The 26,279-nt window shown below is 38.5% G+C and overlaps 1 protein-coding gene across 3 annotated transcripts in view; it reads right to left on the reverse strand.

Annotated features, from left to right (window-relative positions):
• The window catches only part of LDAH (lipid droplet associated hydrolase), a 111,905-nt gene extending 85,659 nt beyond the window's left edge, over positions 1 to 26,246 (reverse strand). Inside the window, exons 1-2 of one of the 3 annotated variants that reach the window (XM_047745640.1) lie at positions 26,085 to 26,246; positions 12,888 to 13,043 (exon numbers count right to left, since the gene is read on the reverse strand). In XM_047745640.1, coding sequence (XP_047601596.1) covers positions 12,888 to 13,041 — 154 coding nt within the window. In that variant the 5' untranslated portion in view covers positions 13,042 to 13,043; positions 26,085 to 26,246. Of the gene's footprint in view, positions 1 to 12,887; positions 13,044 to 25,801; positions 25,825 to 26,084 lie in introns of those variants that run through there. The other 2 variants (XM_047745641.1, XM_047745642.1) reach the window with 2 other exon arrangements.
• Between the last annotated feature and the right edge of the window lie 33 nt (positions 26,247 to 26,279).

Genomic DNA, 26,279 nt, shown 5'->3' on the forward strand with positions numbered 1-26,279 from the left:
GGCTGATCTCATAGCCTTTAGAATTATTTTCACCAGCTTCAATTTTTAAAAATCTTTTCGGAATTCTGACTGAAGTTTCATCTCTTTTATACATTAATTGAGAAATATTTGATTTTTTTACATTACTGATTATAATCTTCTAGGAATGCATCATGTCTTACTCAAATGTTTTGTCTCTCAGCAAAGTTTTACAGTGGTTTTCATATGGCTAGAAAATAAGTCCACATTTTATTTAAAAAAATTATTTATCTATTTATTTGAGAGGAGAGAGAGAGAGAGAGAAAGAGAGAGCAAGCAGAGGAGGGGGAGAGGGGAAGGAGAGAAAGTCTGAAGAAGATTCCGTGCTGAGCGCAGATCCTGACACGGGGCTCGATTTCACTACCCTGAGATCATGAACTGAACTGATATCACAAGTAGGATGCTCAACCACCTGAGCCACCCAGGTGCCCCTAGTCCACATTTTAAAGTTTTGTACCTTATTACATGCCAGGCAGCATTTAAGTGTTTTGCATGTACTAACTCATTTAGTCCTTCCATAAGGTAGTACTATTCCTATTTCCATTGTATGGATAAGGAAACTGAGGCACAAGGAGGTTAAACAGCTTGCCCAAGACCACACAGATGATAAGTGCTCAATAAATATTTGATGGCTACAAGAAGATACAAAAGAAAATAGTAATAATGAATTTTAAAAAGAGCATAAATTACCTGGTTTAGGATCTTCTGTATAATTTGTTGTAGTTAATCTTACAAAGGCCCACAAAGTACCTGGCATTATCATTAGGGTCAATGCCTGGCAATCACTTGCATGATATCTGACACACGGTACGTGCTGAATAAATGGTAGCTATTATTGCTAGTGTTATTATTACATATTTTTTAAAAATTAGTTTTATTAACATGTAATGTATTATTTGCCCGAAGGGTACAGGTCTGTGAATCATCAGGCTTACACATTTCACAGCACTCACCATAGCACATACCCTCCCCAATGTCCATAACCCAACCACCCTCTCCCTACCCACTTCCCCCTGGCAACCCTCAGTTTGTTTTGTGAGATTAAGAGTCTCTTATGGTTTGTCTCCCTCCTGATCCCATCTTATTTCATTTTTGCCTTCCCTAACCCCCACAACCCCCCACCCTGATCAGAGAGATCATATGATAATTGTCTTTCTCTGATTGACTTATTTCACTCCATAATACCCTCTAGTTCCATCCACATCACTGCAAATGGCAAGATTTCATTTCTTTTGATGGCTGCATAGTAGTCCATTGTATATATATATACCACATCTTCTTTATCCATTCATCTGTTGATGGACATCTAGGTTCTTTCCATAGTTTGGCTACTGTGGACATTGCTGCTATAAACATTCAGGTGCACGTGCCCCTTCGGATCACTACATTTCTATCTTTAGGGTAAATACCAGTAGTGCAACTGCTGGATTGTAGGGTAGCTCTATTTTCAACTCTTTGAGGAACCTCCATACTGTTTTCCAGAGTGGCTGCACCAGTTTGCATTCCCACCAACAGTGTAGGAGGGTTCCCCTTTCTCTGCATCCTCACCAACACCTGTCATTTCCTGACTTGTTAATTTTAGCCATTCTGACTGGTGTGAGGTGGTATCTCATCGTGGTTTTGATTTGTATTTCCCTGAGGTCGAGTGATGTTGAGCACTTCTTCATGTGTCTGTTGGCCATTTGGATGTCTTCTTTGGAGAAATGTCTGTTCATGTCTTCTGCTCATTTCTTGATCAGATTATTTGTTCTTTGGGTATTAGGTTTGATAAGTTCTTTATAGATTTTGGACACTAGCCCTTTATCTGATATGTCATTTGAAAATATCTTCTCCCATTCTGTCCACTGTCTTTTGGTCTTGTCGACTGTTTCCTTTGCTGTGCAAAAGCTTTTGATCTCGATAAAGTCCCAATAGTTCATTTTTGCCCTTGCTTCCCTTGCCTTTGGCGATATTTCTAGGAAGAAGTTGCTGTGGCTGAGGTTGAAGAGGTTGCTGCCTGTGTTCTCCTCAGGATTTTGATGGATTCCTGTCTCACATTGAGGTTGTTCATCCACTTTGAGTCTTTTTTTTTGTGTGTGTGGTGTAATGAAATGGTCCAGTTTCATTTTTATGCATGTGGCTGTCCAATTTTCTTAACACCATTTGTTGAAGAGACTGTCTTTTTTCCACTGAACATTCTTTCCTGCTTTGTCAAAGATTAGTTGACCATAGAGTTGAGGGTCTATTTCTGGGCTCTCTATTCTGTTCCACTGATTTATGTGTCTATATGTGCCAGTACCATACTGTCTTGATGATGACAGCTTTGTAATAAGAGTTTGAAGTCTGGAATTGTGATGCCACTAACCTTGGCTTTCTTTTTCAACATTCCCCTCGCTATTCGGGGTCTTTTCTGGTTCCATATAAATTTTAGGATTATTTGTTCCATTTCTTGGGAAAACATTGATGTTATTTTGATAGGGATTGCATTAAATGTACAGATTGCTTTAGGTAGCATAGACATTTTCACAATATTTCTTCTTTCAATCCATGAGCATGGAATGTTTTTCCACTTCTTTGTGTATTCCTCAATTTCTTTCATGAGTACTTTATAGTTTTCTGAGTACAGATTCTTTGCCTCTTTGGTTAGGTTTATTCCTAGGTATCTTATGGTTTGGGATGCAATTGTAAATGGGATTGATTCCTTAATTTCTCTTTCTTCTGTCTTGCTGTTGGTGTATGGAAATGCAACAGATTTCTGTGCATTGATTTTATATCCTGACACTTTACTAAATTCCTGTACAAGTTCTAGCAGATTTGGGGTGGAGTCTTTTAGGTTTTCAATAAAGTATCATATCATCGGCAAAGAGTGAGAGTTTGACTCTTCAACTTGTTTGTTGGGAGATTTTTGATGACTGCTTCAATCTCCTTACTGGTTATGGGTCTATTCAGGTTTTCTATTTCTTCCTGGTTCACTTTTGGTAGTTTATACATCTCTAGAAATCCATCCATTTCTTCCAGATTGTCAAATTTTCTGGCATATAGTTGCTCACAATGTTCTTGTATGTTTGTATTTCTTTGGTGTTGGTTGTGATCACTCCTCATTCACTCATGATTTTATTAGTTTGGGCCCTTTCTCTTTTCTTTTTGATAAGTCTGACCAGGGGTTTATCAATCTTATTAATTCTTTCAAAAAAACAGCTCCTAGTTTCGTTGATTTGTTCTACTGTTCTATTGGTTTCTATTTTATTGATTTCTGCTCTAGTCTTTATTATTTTACTTCTCCTGCTGGGTTTAGGGTTTCTTTCCTGTTCATTCTCCAGCTCCTTGAGGTGTAGGGTTAGGTTGTGTACTTAAGACCTTTCTTATTTCTTGAGAAAGGCTTGTATTGTTACATACTTTCCTCTCAGGACTGCCTTTGTTGTGTCCCAAAGATTTTGAACCATTGTGCTTTCATTTTCATTTGTTTCCATGAATTTTTAAAAATTCTTCTTTAATTTTCTGGTTGACCCATTCATTCTTTAGCAGGATGCTCTTTAGCCTCCATGTATTTGAGTTCTTTCCAACTTTCCTGTTGTGATTGAGCTCTAGCTTCAGAGCATTGTGGTCTGAAAATACGCAGGAAATGATCCCAATCTTTCGGTACTGGTTGAGGCCTGATTTGTGACCCAGGACGTGATGTATTCTGGAGAATGTTCCATGTGCACTAGAAGAATGTGTATTCTGTGCTTTGGGATGGAATGTTCTGAATATATCTGTGAAGTACATCTGATCCAGTGTCACTTAAAGCCTTTATTTACTTGTTAATCTTTTGCTTAGATGATCTGTCCATTTCAGTGAGGGGGGTATTAAAGTCCCCTACTATTATTGTATTATTGTTGATGTGTTTCTTTGATTTTGTTATTAATTGGTTTATATAATTGGCTGATCCCACGATAGGGGCACAGATATTTAAAATTGTTAGATATTCTTGTTGAAAACAGATTATGCTGAGTGAAATAAGTCAAGCAGAGAGAGTCAATTATCATATGGTTTCACTTTTTTGTGGAGCATAACAAATAGCATGGAGGACAAGGGGAGATGGAGAGGAAAAGGGAGTTGAGGGAAAACGGAAGGGGAGGTGAACCATGAGAGACTATGGACTCTGAAAAACAATCTGAGGGTTTTGAAGGGGTAGGGGGTGGGAGGTTGGGGGAACCAGGTGGTGGGTATTGGAGAGGGCACGGATTGCATGGAGCACTGGGTGTGGTGCAAAAACAATGAATACTGTTACGCTGAAAAGAAATAAAAAATTAAAAAAAAAAAAGAAAAGACCCTTTAAGTATGATATAGCGTCCTTCTTCATCTCTTATAGTCTTTGGCTTGAAATCTAATTTATCTGATATAAGGATTGCCACCCAGCTTTCTTTTGATGTCCATTAGCATGGTATATTGTTTTCCACCCCCTCACATTAAATCTGGAGGTGTCTTTGGGTCTAAAATGAGTTTCTTGTAGATAGCATATTGATGGGTCTTGTTTTTTAAATCCATTTTTTAATCCATTCATCCCTGTGTCTTTTGATTGGGGCATTTAGCCCATTTACATTCAGGGTAACTATTGAAAGATATGCATTTAGTGTCTTTGTATTGCCTATAAGGTGACTGTTACTGTATATTGTCTCTATTCCTTTCTGGTCTATTACTTTTAGGCTCTCTCTTTGCTTAGAGGATCCCTTTCAATATTCCCTGTAGGGCTGGTTTGGTATTTGCAAATTCTTTTAATTTTTGTTTGTCCTGGAAGCTTTTTGTCTCTCCTTCAATTTTCAATGACAGCCTAGCTGGATATAATATTCTTGGCTGTATATTTTTCTTGTTTAGTGCTCTGAATATATCATGCCAGTCCTTTCTGGCCTGCCAGGTCTCTGTGGATAAGTCTGCTGTCAATCTAATATTTCTACCATTGTATGTTACAGGCCTTTTGTCCCGAGCTGCTTTCAGGATTTTCTTTGTCATTCAGACTTGTAAGTTTTACTACTAGATGATGGGGTGTGGACCTATTTTTATCGATTTTTTGAGGGAGCTCTCTGTGCCTCCTGGACTTTGATGCTTGTTCCTTTGCCATATTAGGGAAATTCTCTACAATAATTTGCTTCAATATACCTTCTGCCCCTCTCTTTCTTCTTCTTCTGGAATCCCAATTATTCTAATATTGTTTCATCTTATGGTATCACTTTTCTCTTGAATTCTCCCCCTGTGGTCCAGTAGTTGTTTGTCTCTCTTTTGCTCAGCTTCTTTATTCCCCATCATTTGGTCTTCTATATCACTAATTCTCCCTTCTGCCTCATTTATCCTAGCAGTCAGTGCCTCCATCCTTGATTGTACCTCATTAATTCCTTTTTTGATTTCAGCTTGGTTAGATTTTAGTTATTTCATTTCTCCAGAAAGGGCTTATATTTCTCCAGACAATGTTTCTCTAACATCCTCCATGCCTTTTTGGAGCCCAGCTAGCACCCTGAGAATTGTCATTCTGAACTCTGGTTCTGACGTATTACCAATGTCTGTACTGATAGGTCCCTAGCCATCAGTACTGCCCCATGTTCTTTTTTTTTTTTTTTTTTTTGTGGTGAGTTTTTCCACCCTGTCACTTTACCCAGATAAGAATATATGAATGAGAGAGTAAAATACTAAAAGGGTGGCAAAGACCCCAGAAAAATATACACTAACCAAATCAGAAGAGACCCGAAACTGGGGGGAGAAGTAAGGGGGAATAAATAAATAAATAAAAATAAATATGTATTAGACTGGTGAATAGAACAGAGCCACCCACTTGATTTTGGGTGTATTCTGGTCTCTTAGAAGAAACTATCTTCTAAAATCCATAATTTTAAAGAAATTTTAAAGAACGAAAACCTTATATGTATACAAAAATAAGGGTAAACACGATGAAGGGATGGGATATGACTGTAAAGATGAAAATTAAAAGATTCTAAAAGAGGAATTGATAAGTTGGTTGGAAAAAGAAAAAAAAAGCAGACAGAATGTGATCAGGCTGGAGCTAGATTTAGGGTATATTTTATTAGAAGAAATTATATCCCAAAAATTAAAAAAAAAACAAAACCCTATATGTATACAAAAAATAAGGTTAAATACAATGAAGGGATAAAATATGACTATAACAATGAAAATTTAAAAAGATTTTTAAAAAAAGTATTGATAAGATAAAATAGTTAAACAATATTAAAAGAGCAAAGAGGAAAAGTTAAAAAAAATAGTATGAGAAAAAAATAAAATTAAAAAAATTTAACTTTGCATGACCAAAGATTATGCAAAAAAAAGCCATAAATTCTATGTGTTGCTTTCCCCTAGCTCTGGAGTTTGGCAGTTCTCGTTGCTTGGTGAACTTGGGTCTTGGCTGGATATTCTTGCTGATCTTCTTGGGGGAAGAGCCTGTTGCAGTGTTTCTCAAACGTCTTTGCCTGAGGCGGAATTGCATCACCCTTGCCAGGGGCCAGGCTAAGTAATCTGCTTCAGTTCACTCTTGGGAACTTTTGTTCCCTGAACGCTTTCCTTATAGCTTTGGAGGACGGGAATGAAGATGGTGGCTTCCCAATCTCAGGCCCAGAGGCGCCCAGAGCTCCGAGCCCCACTCCTCAGTGTGCCCTCGGAGAAAAGCACTCAATCCCTCCCATCTCTCTGGTTTCCGGCGGTGCTCTGTGCTCACCTGGTGTGATCAAGCATTTCTATTTCTGGCGCATGGCCCCATTTGGAGTCTCCAAACCCAGCAGATTCCTGCCATGTGTTCTCACGCTGCTCCTCCCAGAGGAGGAAGCAGGGGTTTTCTCCGAATCTGCCACTTGTGGAGTCCCTGCTTTAAGAGCTGTGGCCCGACTGCCCCAGATCATGGTTTAAGGTAACCCTGAGCTGAAAGCCCCACCCTCAGCTCTGTCTCTGCAGCCGGCTTCCTGCTCCGATATCTGGGAGCTTTGCCCACTCAGACACCCCCAGTCTTTCTGTGACCCTACAGGTCCTGAGACCACACTGTCCCCGTGAGGGCTCCACCTCTGCTTAGCTTCTGGAGCGACATTCCTCTGTGGAGCAGACTTCTAGAAGTTCCGATTTTGTGCTCTGCTGCTCCACCGCTTGCTGGGAGCCGGCCCCTCCCCCCATGGTCTATCTTCCCGTTGCTTAGAATTCACTTCTCCACATGTCCTTCATTCCAGAAAGTGGTCGATTTTCTGTTCCTAGAATTGCTGCTCTTCTTCTCTTCTATTTCCTGTTGAGTTTGTAGGTGTTCAGAATGGTTTGGTAACTATCTAGCTGAACTCCTGGAACCTAATGCTATTTCAGTTTCCTATCCTCTGCCATCTTGCTTCCTCTCAGCAAAGTACACAATCTACATATTTATTTTTTATTGAATAAATCTGACATGTGTCATTCTGTGGTTTAAGGTGTACAGTATGTTAAAACTGGTTTCAGAAGAATCCATAGATAACAACTACATAATTTAGATGCAATAATTATGATGAGTTATAATATGAAACTGAGAGTACTAGCTAATGAACTGCTATAGAACAATGTTTTCTCCCTATCTCTGGGTTCTGAGTTCTTTCCCTTAATAACTATAAGATCTTAAGCAAATCCCTTGAAGCTTTCTTTTTCACCATTTTATCATCATTAAGTAAATGATAATGTCAACTACTCCATGTTCATTTCACTCTAGTCAGTGCTATAGCTTCATTTGTATATTCTTTTAGTTATCAATTACTTATTGACCACTTACTACATGGAAGTCATGGTATCAGGCACAGGACAGATAAAAGTCTTTTTGTAATTTATATTCTAGTAGGAAATATATACACATAGCTAAGTAAGTAAATAAGATAACTCAAGAGTGAGATAACTTCTATGAGAAAATAAAGAGGATTGTGTGATAGAGAAGGGAAGAAATTAGAGTGGCCTGAGAAAAATGTTTGAGGAGGTGGCATTTAGATAAGACCCAAAAGATGAAAACAAATCACCCAGACCAGGACAGGGGAAGAACAGGTGCAAAGGCCCTCAAGCAATGAAGAGTTTGGCTCCAGAAGAAACAGAAGAGTCCGCAATGGCCAGTAAGTATCATGAAGATTCAACTTACAACTGAAATAGAAGTGGAAAATGTAACACAAACGATTTAAATGTCATTGCATACTTCACCATTACACGTTATGAGCCACGAACTTAACTTCTTAGTGAGAAACCACAAAAGATTGAAAAGGGTCTTTTCTGCAACTAAAATCAGATATACACACACATGCATGTATGTGTATTTGTATCTTCAGAAGTAGGGATGTCTGAAAACATTCTAATATAAAAATGCTAGTAAAACACTGTATCGAAGCATATCAAAATGTTTTATTAACTAACACATACTTGGCTGAGCATATGGTCAAATGCCTGAGCAACATATAACAGAAGCTGTGGTGACCATCACTAGACCCTAACTGGCAATAAACTCTAACTATTCAACATGGTAATTGTAGACCTATGCCTTCCAGTTAGTTAATCTTGTAGAGGACAAAACCACCACATGTGAAGTTAATGCGGCACGGCACCTATATAGAAGGCTGTCATGGGGAAAGAACTTTGGGCTTCCCTATGGAGACTTGTCTGTTCCATTTCCAATCACTGTACTCCACACAAGACACATTACATGACTATTATACCCAGATGACCACTTGAGAGTTAGAATGACTCAATATGTTCTAGAGTGAATTCTCAATTTGGCTCCCTTTGCTCATTTCCCTATTTAAAGAAAGTCCAAGGATACTGCTACTTAACAAAAACTCTTAAAACACAGGTTCACCGGAAAAGATGAAATTAAAAGTTGCTCAATCTGCAGATTCTACTAAATCCCTTCTCATTATCATTACTAACTTAAAAGTGATTGATTAATTTTGTTAGCTGCAAATATAAAATGATTTAAAATGAAATGTCGTATCAGTCTGTCAGAGATAGACTAAACATGAGTTCTCTAGTGGCTTAACAGTCCTTGAAATACTGTCACCCTAATTTCCCCAACAGTATAAACAGACTCAGCCCAAATATAAATATACTAAATACAGTTCTCCCTGTCTGAATACAGTTCTGAATTCCAAAACTAATGAGCAGCACCAGCCTACAGGTCCCATGAACTCCAAGAAAAAGGGCCAAGGGCAGCAATGAGAATAGAAGGGCAAACATGAAAGAACACTAAGAAACCGAGTATCATCTGAAAATGTCAAAGCACTATAAAACAGTGACACCATAAAACAACAAATGTTTTAAGTTTCCCTTTCTCCACCAGGTTTTCTCTGAATGCTCCCTGTATCTACCTCTCCATCATTTGTTAAACCTGGCTCTCCGCTATAATGGACTCTTCCTTTCAAGCTTGTGCAGGAGAGCAAGCAGTCTTCTCTTAACACCCTTATGCCTCAAGGAGAGCAAAGACTTTTGCGACAAAGGATTCCCCACACCGAGTGCACAGAAGTAAGTGAATGAGCACCTCTGAGTGGGGAAGCACAGTGAGCAATCAGCTCCACTTACTAATCCATTTTACTCTAACAACCTCTCCTTCTCCACTTTCATCTATCAACTGTTTAGTCATTCTCACACATTCCCTGAAAACCTTGACCCTTAAATGATAGTCTCACTTGCCATTCCACGTCAGGAAATTTCAAAATGCAGGTGGATTCACTGAGCCAACACCTTTGTCCCACAACTCATTACCTTAATCAAATTTGAAGAACATCACTTACATTAAGCTTACCCAACGAGCTATGCCCCAAATTGGTGGTGTGCATATCACAATCCTCCGGAGGGTTTGTTAACGCAGAGGCTGTTACACCCCCAGAGTTTCCGGATCAGAAGGTCTAGAATGGGGCCCAAGAACCTGCATGTCTAGGGAGTTCTCGGTTGATACTGCTGGTCCCAAACCCAACTTAAAGAATCACAGGTTTAGATTTTCTAATTACCCAGAAATGGTTAACATTCAAACCATTCTCACTCTGACAGGCCTTCTACTCTTTTGAGATCTCACTCCCAATACATCTGCTATCCCATCACAGTGCTGCTCAAAATCTGCCTATTTGGTTTTGTTTGATAATTCCTTTCATCCTACATATCTGCTGTTCTCAGTGCTGACCACTTTCCTCAGGGTCCTTATCTACCCTTTGCCACATTTATTCTCAACAGATGACCTCGTCTCTTAATTAGCAGAGAAGACAGAGCTCAGGAGGCAGAAACTACTTTATTCCCTCTGATATGCCTTCATGCTTCTCCACTTCAGTAACTAACGTCACCTCCTTCATGCTAGCCTCAGAAGAATATGCCATCTCCAGTCTAAGACAACATTTCTACTTTCCTTCTCAATCCTATACTCTGCCCTGGCCTCAAATCTCTGCTCCATCAAATAGCACGTGTCATGCCTATAACTTCAAACTCTCCCTTGCTGCTAGCAAAGCATGTGTATTTTTAATTTTGGGAGATATCAATAGACTGCCTTCCAAAAAGACTTTTTCATCATGACAGGAGACTGGAAGTTTTACTTCCAGAAGAGGTTAAACGGAAGAGGCATTTTGGATCAGGAATCTTAGGCCAGCTGCAAACAGAAGCACTTTACCAAGAAGGGGTCAGATTAAGTGTTACTAGACACCAAAACTCCCAACCTTCTTCCCCTTGTTCAGCCCTGAATATCAGCAAACAGGCTTCCACTCCTCAAACTGGATACTGGAAGATTCCTTCCTGGAAAAACTGAATGGCCCAAGAAACAGCTGCAGATACTGAAAGCTTGAAATTCTCCAGTGAAATCCTGGGTCCCTACCCAATTACCCTAGCATGAGGATTCCTAGGGTGACCAGCCATCCTGTTTTGCCTAGGGCTGTTGTGGTTTTAGTACCAGAAACCATGTGTCCTGGAAAATATCTCAGACTATGACAGTTGGTCACTCTAGGTGCAACCGTGGACAAGCATCAACACTGAAGACAAAGATTTCAATTAGCTGTTTATGTCTTCCTCTGAAAAATAAAAGGGTTACCAAACATTTGAGGAAAAACAAACACTAGTGCACACTAAAAACTCTAAGAATGCAAGAAGCCAAAAGAAATGATAATGCACCCATGAAACAAGAGTCTATAAAAAAAGAAAAAAAAACATAGCTTTTAGAATTGAAGTGTATGAGTTTTTGGCTTAAAAGGGTCCACTAAAGCCTACAGTGGATGAAAAAACACCCATACCAAGGTGCTTTTCCTATAAAATTTCAGACTCTTACAACAAAGAAAAGATCTAAAATGTTCTGCCTTGCAGGGGAGCTTCAAATACAAAAGATCGAAAATCAGAATGATATTGAGACTTCTCAAAAGCAGCTCTGAACCCTAGAAAACAGCTAAAACACCCTCTAAACTGTCAGGGAAAATGATCTGCATCCTAGAAGTCTAAGACATTTTCTGACACGATAGATCTTTAAAAGATTACTTCCCAAGCACCTCTTCTCAGGATGTGCTGAAGCAATAAACCAAGAAATAAGAAAATATGGGATCCAGGAAATGGAATCTAACCCAGGAAGAAAGTGAAAAAAATCCCCAGGATGGCCTGTACAGCAGACCCACAGGTCAGTCAGTCCAGACTGGAGCCAAAGAACAGAGTTCTGAGAAGGATAGCTCCAAAGAAAGAAAAAAACAAGACCTGACTGATTACTCAAACACAATAAAAAGATTTTTTCCCCATTTCCTAGAGAACAATTTTAGGATAAATTAGTGATTCAAAAATATAAAACTACGCAAATAAGACAATCATTAACCTAGGGAGAACAAACAAGAAAAAATGTACAAGAAATGTGGTGTGCCTGGCTGGCTCAGTCAGTTAAGTGTCTGCCTTGGGCTCAGGTCATGATCCCAGGGTTCTGGGATGGAGACCTGCGTCAGACTCCCTGCTCTGGGGAGACCCTGCTTCTCCCTCTCCTCCCTGCTCATCCTCTTTCTTGCTATCTCTGTCTCTCTCTCTTAAATAAATAAAGTTGTTTAAAAAAAAAAAGAAAAGAAATGCAATCCTAATACCCCACTGACTTAGCTATATATGGTATGATCATATTTACAGTTTTACTTTTGATCTTTCAGGATGATATAAATATGTTCTAACTCACAATTTTAAAAGAACTCTGAATACCTACAAGCAAACATCTACCCCTACCTAACATTCTATTGATAGTGACCCAGTGAAAGTCACGAGTGATCCAGCTGCCGAATCTCAGGATAAATAAATGTTCTACAGTAAACCTAATCATCTTGGGATGAGGCAGAAATAGCTGTTAAGAAAACTGTCAAAAATGTGATAATTTTGATTACTCTAAATACAAGAAATTTTATTTTATTTTTATTTATTTATTTATAAAGATTTTATTTATTTATTTGAGAGAGAGAGCGAGCATGAAAGGAGAGAGGTCAGCAGGAGAAGCAGACTCCCCGTTGAGCAGGGAGCCCGATGTGGGACTCGATCCTGGGAATCTAGGATCATGACCTGAGCTGAAGGCAAAGGCTTAACTAACTGAACCACCCAGGTGCCCCACTAAGAAATTTTAGTAAAAAGTGGATTACAAAACTATATGTATAGTATACTTCCAATTATGACTTAAAATATATATAATAGATAACATATTTGATATATAATATGTATACTATATACATATTATATATATATAATATATATAATATATATTATAATATAAATGAATAGAAGAAAAACACAAAGCCCAGCCACTGAAGGACAAAGGGTAGTTGTTACCAATGATTTAAGTGATTTTATTTCCTTCCACACAGTTTTCTATAATTTATCAATTTCTCTTTAAAATCTGAAAAATTTACTATATCTACAGTAAGACGCCTCATCCAGATTTTTAAACTTACCTGTAATAATAAAAATAAGCAGCTTAGGCTTGTTGGCTCTTGGCTCATTGAAGAGGTCAGTCCAGGGCCCACATTTTAGAACCTGGGTTTCAACTCCACAGCATAAAATAAATTCTTCATGCACAGGAACTTCTTCCTTGATTTCTGAGTCCATTTCTAAATAAGAGGGGTAAAAACAATATAGTGAGTTGCTAAAAGGTAAAGCTTTGAGCCAAAGGCAATATTCAAGATGTTTTAAAAAGGTAAATTTCAGTATACACAAGCAAATACAGGAGGTATAAGACTAGTCAACTATTCTGGATTATAGGATGACACACACGCACAAAATTAAACCACAAGAGTAAGGAGAAACAGGGAGACATGTCTCCAGTGAACTGAGAGACTCAACAGGAGTGTGAACCAAGGTCAGGTTAGCCAGCAGGGCAGCCTAACATCCTACAGTGCCGAGGACAGTGCTTGCTTGCACGGAAGAATTAACTAGCCCAAAAGGTCAATAGCGCCAAGATTGAAAAAATACCCTGCTCTACTGCCAAGGTACCTACAGGATACAACTTTCTCCAGCATTTAACTGGTCCTTCTCTAGCTCTCTGCTGGGGCAGCAACAGCAGTAATACAGCAAGAGTCCCACGGAACACAGGTGTGTACCTCAGACCAGGTGGCTGCTCCCTGCACGCTCTGCTCAGCCCACAGGCACACTGAAGAACTAGCTACCTGACCCTTGTCCCACATAGCAGCCTGGAACTGCCTTGCCCAATAGAGCTCTGAGTTGTTTAAGAGGGAAACTTCTCTAACATTCCATTCTAGCAGTACCCGAGGCAGTGCCCCAACTTCCTCTGAACCTGCTTAGCAGTCTCAGCTCACCTGGATCCCAGAGTGTTTACTGTGGCCCTTCCCACACAGGAGCCACCCACTCCTGACCTCACACCGGCACCAGCTCCCTGATTCACTCTGTACAACCTCTCACCAGTCTTGGTTCACCTGCCAACACAGTGACTGCTGACCAGCTCTGGTGCAGGCAACCACCAAATTTCTCTACCACATACCTGCAACCACACCTTCTTCAATGAGATCGAAACCCATACTCTGCGTTTGTCCTTTCCTGGGTACTCTCCCTCAGCCCTAGGGTATCTTTAGAGTTTTCTTTATACAGTAACTTTAGAGTTTCTCTTCTTCCACAGCTTAGTAATTCCTTATGTTAGATTAACTATTTAAGTTACTGTGTGGTTTCTGTCTCCTGAATGGATCTAGAATAACATATCTTTCATTGATTATCCAAATTTTTCTCTTAAAATCTTTGCCATTTTAGAAGTAACTCCAATTCTACTTCCTACTTGAAGTCTTCCCTGAACATCTCAAATAAAGGAAAATTCCTCTTCCTCAAAAGCTCATAGCAACCTGTCATTATCATAAGTCAACAGTGGTAAAGGTAGCCAGATAAACTTTACCTAGTAATCTGTAAACTTGTTACTCACGTCTTTCAAAGCACAACAGTCAACAAATCAACTGCAAGCACCACCCATTCCTCCCCTGACTGACACCTACCTTTAGGTAAGCATAATAGTAGCTAGAATGTACTGACACCAGAGATTCCATTTTGAGAATGGCCTTTCGGAAGCAATCTGGCAGAATGGAGCAATATCCATAAGACATAAACTGTGACTCAACAATTTTGGGGAAACAAGTCGAAAAAGGAAATCTAAAATATTTTTTCAAAGAACAAATGCATGGACTGCTATTTACAACACTGAAGAGCTGAAAAAACTTCAATGATCATTATTGGGAGAACGGTTATATAAATTACGATAATTCATTATACAGGCACTAAGCATGCTATATATGACTCAACATTAAGGGGAATGATTAGATAAATTATAATTCAATCTTCTGATCACTATTATGTTCAATCAAAACTGCTCAGCTCTGCTAAATGGTGATAATTTCTCCATCTGCTTTCTAATATTTCTAACACCTCGCTTCTCTAGTCAGATATTATGTTGCCTCATTCACTTTCTTCAGTTATGCCCTTATTACCATCTTTTTATTGCATTTAGGAATGAAGAAAAAAATAAACATATTCCAACCTCCATATGTGACCAGAAGTCTAAAACCCTCTTAAATAAAACTACTTAGAAAATAAAAAATTTCTCACTCAAAAAATGGGAACAACTCTTTATCACCTCACATTTTCTTAAGGACTTTTAGTTTACGAATAAATGTCACTGTAGTCCAATCTCTTGAACTGTCACAAAATACATTTATAAAGGTCTTCTGACATTTATAAAATGTTGGAAACAATATTAGATTTAGCTGTTCTATACTGCCTTCTTATAAAACACCATCAGAGAAGACAGTGGCTAAACTGAATACTTGCACCAGAAGAGAATCTCAAGTTATGAACTATATTCAACTCTTAATGTTAAGCTTATAACTTAACGTTATAAATACTTAATGTTAAGCAAATAACGTCTCTGGAGTTTGACAAGCCACAAAATTAATGAGAATTCAAACAGATATGAAACTCAAACGCAGTCTATAGAGTTTGGAAAACAAACAAAAAGTGACTACACCTCTAAAACACCTCAAATAAAATACAGCTGGGAAACACAGAGTAAACCTGTATATTATAAAACAACTTTTTATTTTACTTCACTCTTATGTTTCTGAATCAATCCTACACTGCCCCAAAAAACAAAACAAAAAAAGGGCAAAGGAAACCTTAGAGTATGAGAATTCAAATTCTTCCTTATCCAATAATCCAAGGTAATTCAGTCTGCTAACAAGTGTCTGATGAAGAAGGGAAAATGTGTTCTAATTAGATAATATACTAGAGGCTGATGGCTCCACCTACAGTCATGGCCTTCAAGCAATCTCCAATGAAATCAGTGTTGATACACATCGAGACTTAGGCTGGATAAAAACCAAGTGTGGTTACAATGCATACAGCTAAAGCACGCCTCACTGAAAATAGGTATTCATCTGTTTATGCTGATGAGTATAATTTTATTTAGTAAAAAATTTTTTCCGATTAAATCTCACACAAACCAAGACAATATAAAAAACAGAAAAGCATTTGATGAGTATGAATTTTAGAGGTTCAAATTTATAATATTTATTTATTATAAAGTCAGCCAGTGAAAACAATGAGGCTATACTAATGACCACAAATACCTGAAATTGGAGTTATGAGTCTCATTTAGCTTCGGCATTCAAATCCAAATAATGTGTGCATTTCATTTTGGCTACTCAATTAAGAATTCCGCTTTATTCATCCACGTAAGAAAGGTTGTTTGTTTGTTTGTTTGTTTTTAAATATAAAATCACAATTTAGTTTAGCTGGTAGCCAAGACTCATCAAGCCATTCAAAGATTAATGAATATATATCTATTAAGTGAAACACATATATACACATGCACACATATGTATGGTTCTCAACACCTGAATGACCTTTTTAAATGAACATATAACGTATTATTTGTTTCAGTACAGGTCTGTGATTCATCAGTCTTACACAATTCACAGCACTCACCATAGCACATACCCTCCCCAGAGTCCATCACCCAGCCACCCCATCCGTCCCATCCCCCTCCCCTCCAGCACCCCTCAGTTTGTTTCCTGAGATTAAGAGTCTCATGGTTTGTCTCCCTCTCTGGTTTTGTCTTGTTTCATTTTTCCCTCCCTTCCCCTGTCTTGTTTTTCAAATTCCTCTTATCAGTGAGATCAAAGACAATTGTCTAAGAAAGTTTTTTTTTTAAACTTGTGTAATACAAACCAAAACCACAATGAGATACCATCTCACACTCATCAGAATGGCTAAGATTAACAAGTCAGAAAACAACCATTGTTGGCGAGGATGTGGAGAAAGGGGAACCCTCATACTTTTGGTGGGAATGCAAGCAGGTGCAGCCACTTTGGAAAACAGTATGAAGGTTCTTCAAGAAGTTAAAATGTGACCCTATGACTCAACAACTGCATTACTAGGTATTTACCCCAAAGATAATTTAATTTACCCCAAAGATACAAATGTAGTGATCCAAAGGAGCACCTGCACCCCAATGTTTACAGCAGCAATGTCCAGAACAGCCAAACTATGGAAAGAGCCCAGATGTCCATCAACAGAGGAATGGATAAAGAAATGTGGTGTGTGTATACATATGAATATACACATACAATGGAATAACATCCAGCCATCAGAAAGGATGAAATCTTACCACTTACATCAATGTGGATGGGTGGAGGGTATTATGCTGAGTAAAATAAGTGAATTGGAGAAAGACAATTATCATATGGTTTCATTCATAGGTGGAATATAAGAAACAGTGCAGAGGATCATAAGGGAAGGGAGGGAACACTGAATGGGAAAAAATCAGAGAGGGAAACAAACCATGAGAGACTCTTAACTGTAGGAAATAAACTGAGGGTTGCTGGAGGGGAGGTAGATGGAGGGATGGGGTAACTGGGGGATGGGCATTAAGGAGGGCATGTGATGTGATGCACACCGGGTCTTCTATGTTACTGATGAATTACTGAACTCTACACCTGAAACTAATGATGTACTATACATTGGCTAATTGAATTTAAGTAAAAAAATAAAATGGGGAAGGATGTAGTTCTTTTAAAAAGATAGTGAAAGACAGGAAAAAAAGACTACACTAAAGTTTGAAAACTATCAAAATAACCTAAGCAGGAAATGAGGGTGGGAATAAAGGAGTGAATGTGAGACTCTAGTCTCAGTAATGATTCTGTATGAGAAGCCAGGGAAGGGGAGGTGACAAAGATGACTCGGATTCTGATGCTCAATGTGAGAAGAATGGAAGCACTACTCACATAAAGAGGAACTACTAGAGAAGGGAAGTTAGTTGGAGGAAAGGAAGTTGATTCAGTTACAAACATAGTAAGTTTCAAGAAAATAAGGGACAAGACCAGAAAACAGTGGGAGCCACAGAACTAAAGCTCCAGAATGTCACAGTAGAGAAAAGATTTGCCCAGCTCCTTCCTAAAGAGCTCCCTTATTATGGCTTCACTGATGCCTCCCCATTCTCAGTGAGAACACTTTCCTCCTCAACTCCCTGAACCCAAAGGTTCTGCCTTGGGTCCTCTTCTTCCTTTGAGTACTAACTGTAAGTAAGGGCCTGTTTAGCCAGAGCAGCTCCATCCTGCCCCTGCCCCGGGCCCACTCCCCACCCCCCTTCAGGGAACTTACTTAAAAACAAGTCCCGGAAACCAGTCCCAGGTAACAAAGCCCAAATACAAGGGTGGGTCAGGCCAGGTGGAGGTATTCAATCAGTGGGGGCACATACTGTCTCCTAGCTACCAAGGGAGTATGGGCCCCGCCCTTTGGGTGCCTTTTGGGCGCCCATTCTGACCAAGGTGATAGGCTAGTTCAAATATCTACTATAGGGTAAATTGTAATTCAATTGGTCATTTATGTGTGACCTAGCAGGACTGTGCAGCTTTCTCTGTTACAAACTCATTGGCCACCTGAGCGTGGCCAGGCCCAACCACATGGCCTTTGCCCTTAAAAGCTAGTCTGTAAGGCAGAGGGTCGTTGCCTCTTTGCAAGAGACGGCCCTGGCCGGTCAGTTTGATTCTTGATGCTTGGCGCGAAATAAAGCTTTGCTTGACCTTCACTTTGTATCAGTCTCGCTCCTTCGACCATGGACCCAACACTAACTACTGAGCATTTTTATCTGGGTGCCTCACAGATGCAGCAAACTTTTATAAGTGCCAAAAATAAAAATCATCTTGTTTTAAAAATCAACTCTACAGACCCTATATCCTGACTTCTCCATCACCACACAGAGTACCATTATTCACCCAGTCACCTAACTCAAAAGATTCTTTGACAGACAGCTCCTGCTAGAATCGGGGGTGAGGGGGCAGTGTGGGGAGGGATATCCCTAAGCAAGAAAAAAAGAAGCCAGCAAAAGAATGAAAAGGAACAATTTGAAATACATGGACTAAGAAGATATGTAAAGTCCTGTAAGCCACCGGGGGATGCTTCATGTAAGTTAGGGGCTGGTAATGAATTTTTAAAAATATGTAAGTGTCAAAGAGCGAGAGAGATAAGGCAATAGTAAGAACTCACATTTTAAGAGAACTTTCTATAAACCAGGCATTGTGCTGAACACTTTATAAATGTTGTACCACTTAATCCTGACAACAATCTTATGAGATGCATACTATTGTTTCCTCCCTCTACCCCAAAAAAACAAATGAGAAGAAAACTGACTGAAAGATACAATTTCATTTGAATGGATAAATGAGATATAATATATGCTGGGATTTTTTTAAATAGTCGATTATTTTTTAATCTTTTATATGCCTCATCTCTACTTCTTTTCACTTCCATGCATATCACTTGGAAACTCATGTCATTAACTCATGTTCTTCTATAATTACAAATATATATAAGCATCTATACACATTTTGACAAATATGAGTTGTCAGTGTTTGATAAATAGGAGCATATTATACACACTTCAATGCATTTTGCTCTCATACTTAATAACACATGAAAATCCTGCCAAGTCAAATAGTATAACTCTAATTCATTATTTTTAATGGTTGTATAATATGGATACACTATAATTCATGTGACCATTTCCCCGTTGACAGCTTCTCAATTAGTTCCCAGGGTACTGGGACAATGTCACAGTAAGTACTCTTAATCTCCCTGTTTTTACATATATCCATATATACCAGTTCTTTTGTTTCTAATGGCCAGATTCCCAAGTGTGGAATTACTTGGTAGAATTTTAATAGGTATTGCCAGATTGCTTTCCAAAAAGACTGTAAGAATCACATTTCCTCTAGCAATCTAGGAAGGCATCTTTTCCCTCTGTAATCCTATCATTAATAAGTGGTACCACTATTTTTAAGTCTTCGGGGAATAAAATAATTCACTCTTCAGTTTGCATTTCCTTGACAGCTAGTGCATTTAAACATCTTTTCATGTTTGCTGGGCTTTTGAACTTTTTCTTCTGTGAACTGTCTATTTATATTCTATGCCCATGTTTCAAATGGGTTATTTATCTTTTTCTTATTGGCTTGTAAGAGCAGTTTATATACCACTGACCCTCAACCCTTTTCTTGGCTCCTGTATTTTACATACAATGTCCTAGATGTTTATTTTCATTTTTATTATTCTAGTGTTCACACTTAAGCTTTTAATTCACCTACATAAGTATCTATTGTTTTCTTTCAGAAAGAGAGCTACGTGTGCTAATACCATTTAATAAGGAAACCATCTTTTCCCCCCATTGAATTAAAATACATTATTTTTCATCTAATAAATTTTCATACTTATGGAAGCTTCTTGACTACAGAAATAAAAGCACCTTATAGTCAAACTTCAGAAAACCAAAACAAGGAAAAAAAATCTTAAAAGCAAGTAGAGAAATGACACAGTATCTACAGGGGAACAATAATTTGAATGTCAGATTTCTCATCAGAAATCAGGGAGGCCAGGAAAATGTGGCACAACATTTTTTCAAGTACTTAAGGAAAATAACTGTCAACCCAAATTCCGTATCAGTAAAAATGACCCCTCAGAAATTAAGAGGAAATAAAGATAATCTCAAATGGAGAAAAACTAAAGGAATCGGTCCCTAACAAACCTATTCTTAGGAAGTCTCTAAACAGAAAGAAATAAGTGAATAAAGTTTAACTTCAAAAAAGGAAGAACAATGGAATGATTAAAAGCAGTGGTTAATATAAAGGACTATCCTTCTCCTTATGAATTTCTTAAATCATATTTGATGAGTGAAATAAAAGTTATAGCATCATTTGATGTAGTGTTCAATGTATATAGAGGAAATATGACAATTACATATAAAAAGTGGAGAGGGTAAAAGGATCTAAACCTAAGATTTCTCAATTTCACTTGAAGTGGTAAAATATCAATGCTAGTAGGATATGTGACATTATTTACATATACTGCTATATCTAGGGCAATCACTAAAAAAACAGTATACTAAGCAATAAACTCAAAAACACTATAAATAAGTCAAGTGGAATATTTTTTAGAGGCAAAGAGAAAGAGAGAGCACAAATGCAAGTGGGGAAGGGAGGGGCAGAGGGAGAGGGGGAGAGAGGATCCCAAATAAGCTCCAGGATCATCATGCAGCCCAACGGAGGAATGGGCAGTGGGGTGGGGGGGCGGGTGCTGATCTCACGACCCAGCAATCATGACCTAAGTTGAAATCAAGAGTCAGACATTTAACTGAATGAGTCACCCAGGTGCCCCCAAATGGAATTCTAAAAGATATTCAAGTAGGCTACAAGAAGGCAAGAAAAGAGAAACAGAAAGGAAATAAGAGGGGAAAAAACAGAAAACAAAAAATAAAATGGCTGAATTAAGCCCTAACAGTAATCTATAATTACTTTAAATATAAATGGTCTAATTATACATGTTGAAAGGCAGAGATTGGTATTAAGGATTTAAAAAGAAATATAACCAAGTTATATATTGTCTACAGGAAACTCATTTCAAGCATGATGGGGTAGTCTGAAGATAAAAGAATGAAAAAAGATATAGTGTGCTAACATTATTTCTTTAAAGCAACACTGGCTATTTTACTGTCAGAAAAAGTGGACTTTACAGCAAAGAAAAAAACTGGATAAGGAGAGACAGGTCATAATGATAAAAGGATTACTCCACCAAAAGACAACTTGTATATGCAATGAACAATAGATGTTCAAAATACATAAAGCAAAGACTAATAGAACTGAAAAGGAAAAAGAAAAAAATGTATCGTTATAGCTGGGAATCTCTCAGCAATGAAAAGAACTACTAGATAGACAATCAACAATGTGTGGAAGAATGGAACAACACCATCAACCAACAGGATGTAATTGACATGTAACTGACATCCAACAACAGCAGAACAGGCCTTCTTTCCAAGTGCCCATGGAACACTCACTAAGATACACCATATTCTGGGTTATACAACACATGTAAATGTAAAATAACTAAAATCATATAGCTTATGTGTTTAAGACAATAGAAAGACAAGACAGATCTCCAAATACTCAGAAACTAAAGAACATACTTCTACATAATCCACAGGTCAAGGAGGAAGTTTCAAAGGAAATTTTAAGAATATATAAAACTCAGTGAAAATGAAAATACAACATATAAAAATACGTGAGATGCAACAAAATCATGTTGAGAGAGAAATCTATAGCACTACATGCTAACATCAGAAATGAGAAAGGTCTCAATGAATAATGAAGAAACTAGAGAAAAAAGTAAAATAAGCCTAAAGCAAGCAGAGAAGAAAGTGAAAAATATCCGAGCAAAAATCAGTAAAATTGGAAGTAGAGAAAAATGAATTAAAGACCAATAAAAAAAATAAAACTCCACTGAGAAAGATAGAGAGAAGGCACAAATTACTACTATCAGACATGAAATACAGGTTTACCACTAAAGACTACAGAATACTAGTATGCTGATAAAGACAAAACCAAAGACAGCACACAAAAAAGAAAACTATATACCAATATCTCTCATATCTATATATTAACAAAATATTAGCAAAAAGAATCCAGCAATGTATAAAAAGTATTATATACCATGATCAAGTGGGACCTATTCCAGGTATGGTTAACATTCAAAAATTAATCAATGTAATCCACCATATCAAAATGCTAAAGAAGAAAAAGCATATGATCATATAAATTAACTAAATACATACCATATGACCCAGCAATTACATTCTTGGGCATTTATCCCAGAGAAATAAAAACATATTCACACAAAACCTTTAAAGGTTCATAGCAGTTGTAATTGTAATAGCCTGGAACTGGACACAACCCAAATGTCCTTCAACAATAAAATGGTTAAAAATGGTACAATCATACCACAGAATACTACTCAGCAACAAAAAGAAACAAATTATTGACACACTAAACAATTTGAACAGATCCCAAAGGAATTATGCAATGTAAGGAAATTTCAAAAAAATTTATATACTATATGATTATGTTTATACTACATACACTCTTGAATAGGCAAAATTGTAGAGTTGGAGAACAGATTAGTATTGCCAGCAGTTAGGGATTGGGGTGGGATGAGATGGTTGGTTATATGGAGATATATACGTGTATACACACAAATGAGTGCTTGTGAAATGGGGGAAATCTCAGTAAATTCTGTGGATATATTAATGCCAACTTTCTGATTTTAAAATTGTACTATAGTTATACAAGATGCTACCATTGGGGAAGGTTAGTTGAATAGCAAATGGGGACCTCCTTGTACATTTTTTTTTGCAACTTCCTGTTAATATATAATTATTACAAAATAAGAAAACTAAAACTACACATGTACTTATTTAATTGCAATTGCTGTAAGGGGAATTAAAGAGAAAAACTTGTGGGAATCTTACCACACAGCCCCATGTAAGCTTCAAAACATACAGCTAAGAATCAACACATAATACAGATGCATGAACAGAATCATTTTTGTTCTGCTATAACTATTAGATTTGTATCTATTCCATCTTTCTCCAAATAACATATTTAGAGAAGTAATCGTTTTCTATGTTGACTTGATGATCATCTCACCCAACAGCAACAAAACCATGGGTTTTTTTTGGTAGTTCTTTTCGTTTGTGAAGTACATTCTCATCCTTCTCAATTGACCTTAACAATACCTGCAAAATAGGCAGGACAACTGTTGTAATATTATTTGTCCAAGATTATAGGGCTTTTAAATGGCAAAATCAATTCTATAGCCTTCTGACTCCTATTCCAGTATTTTCCAGTCACATATCACTCTGAAATTGTATGCAGTATTACAGAATCCAACATAAAAAATAGCATAATATCGTAGGAGAAAGTCAGAGAATAGGCACGATGCACATTATACCAAAATTTGTGCAACAGTTTCTTGCTCTTGCTTCATAAGTGGCCATGAGGCCAGCAATTTTACAATTTTTTTAAAGTTTTATATTTCATTAGATTTTGCTATTTTAATGACTGCATACTAACCTCCAGTGAGATTCTTCTCAACCTGTGTAACTGGATAAACTTATATGATGAATATAAAGTCCATCACCCTCACTGAGAAAATATCAAAACTGAAGCATGTATGACACTCACGATAAACTTGCAGAATTGTCTTTTCCCTTTTCTTGAAAAAGGCAAAAAAAATTTTTTTTCATAACTCTCTTGGGGATTTTAAGCCACCAACTATGACTTCAAACTGTATTGTAATCACACACAAAATAATTTTTTGAATATCTCAGAAAGCAGCTGTCAGCTTCTGGACATCAGTGAAAACCAAGAATTCTACAAATTTGTATGAACTGCTCTATTTATATATTAAATATACTCATTAAAATATGCTAATTTTCCTTTGAAGTACACTTAAAGTAGATTTCAGAATTAGCACTATTCTAAATATTATATCCTAAATATAATAGTACTACAAATGAGAAAATGCTGAAGAGGATGGGCTTTTTAGGAAAGAAAAAGAAAATCACCTATTACAAAGGTCTAAGTTATTAAAATAAACGCTGACTTTAGAGGAGCACCTACAATGTTGCTTTGATTGCCCCCTCCCATATATATACCTATGCTGGGAAGAGGACCATAGGTCTTTAAGCCTTCTTTACCTTTAGGTGGAAAAATAGAGGGAAACAAAGTCCAAAAGAGACATTCTTATTTATCGTTTTAGAAAGAAGTTTAAAAAGAAACTTTCATGAATAAAGATTCCAGAGATTTTCCTAACTTTTCTGGGTTTCTTCTTTCTTTTTGTTATACCTGTCACTTTCACCACAGGGATCTGTTCTTAGAATGAAAGTGGCTAAGAACTACCGGTCCAACGTTAGACTATGAACTGTTCCAGGGTTGGCAGACCAGACACAAGGCAGGTGTCAGGTTACTACTCCTGAGGGAAAAAATGAATTTGTGAATCAAAGAATACATGTCTCATCCTGCCTTGTGTGGAAAAATAAGAAAACTCAAGAGTGAAAGTTTAAACAGTTAAGGTCCCAGGGTGAAGGGTGATTGTAAAGCACTGTGAGTACCGATGCCTGTGCAAAGATCTAGAGAGTTGTGGGTATGGGTGTGTCATTCCGAAACAGTCGGGATTTCATGAGTGCTTATGGCGTGTAAAACACTGTTTAAGTGCTATATGAATTACCTCAGTGAATAAAACAATATTAACAAATGGATACTGATGTATCCCATTTTATAGAGACGAGAAAAACTGAGGCACAGACGCCTTCCGTAAAATACAATGCAGGGCAAGTGGTAGAGGCAACTGAAAGCCTGTGATTTCCCCAACATGCTGCACTCTAAATTCAGGGGAACATGCTCGGTTCTGACCTTGGTGCCACAGAAAAATACTTAAAAAAAAAAAATTATTTTAGAGAGGGCGGAGAACCCGTGAGCAGAGGGAGGGACAGAGGGAGCAAGAGAATCTCAAGCGGATTCCGCGCTGAGCTCAGAGCTGCACTCCCCGCTGGATCCTACCACCCTGAGATCATGACCTGAGCTGAAATCAAGAGTGGGTGCTCAACCGACTGAGCGACCAAGGCGGTCCAACGCTGCAAAAAGATACTTGAGCAGCCAAGGCGGAACAGCAACCATGTGGTCAGAGGCGGCGTGTCAAGTTCAGAGATTGGCCCATGAGTTAATTCTCAAGGGTACCTGGTGTAACAAATTTCGGAGAGGCGTGGGGGAGGAGGCTGATCCTACGAAAATCCTGAGATCAAACCAAAAGAGCTTTTAATGACCCCGCGGATGGACAAGTGGGGAAACAGATGCACGGAGCGAAGACAGTGACTTGTCCAGGGCTAGTCAGAGGCTAAGCTGGTACAAGAAATCTGTTCTTCGGAGTCCCCGGCCAGACTTTGGCCCCTCCTCGTCACTCCTCCTGGCCAGTTGCCCAATATCCCAGCCCCTACCTCTCCGAAGGGCTGCTGTAAGACGCCCGGCCGGCAGGCTGCAGTGAGCAGTATAAATGGCCCGGTACTGCGCCCAGAGGAGCGACTGCTGGGACAGCACCAAAGTGGTGGTGAACCCCGAGCGGTCGCAGCACGGTTATTCACGCCCCTGCGGACCGTCCGGCCCAGGGCAGCACGGGCTCTGCGAGGAGCCACACAAAGCAAGGGCTCTGGCTCGCACGTGCCTGCCTGCCAGTCAGCCCTGGCGCAAAATCGTACCCCGGAACTGCGGGCAATGCCTCACCTGTCCACCTAGAATGCAGCGGGCTCTACCGCAACGCTCCTGCTTTAACGTCACCGGGAGCGGAAATCCCGCCTACCCTGACGTCACAGCGCCGCGCCGCGCCGCGCCGAGCAGCGCCGTGCGGCGCTGCGGGGAGGCGGTCCCTTTAGACGCGCGACGGGTTCAGGGTTGGGCGGTGCTTGAATGTCATTTGGG

This window comes from Lutra lutra, chromosome 9 (genome assembly GCF_902655055.1).
Source record: "Lutra lutra chromosome 9, mLutLut1.2, whole genome shotgun sequence".
In the NCBI taxonomy this organism is placed as follows: Eukaryota; Metazoa; Chordata; class Mammalia; order Carnivora; family Mustelidae; genus Lutra; species Lutra lutra.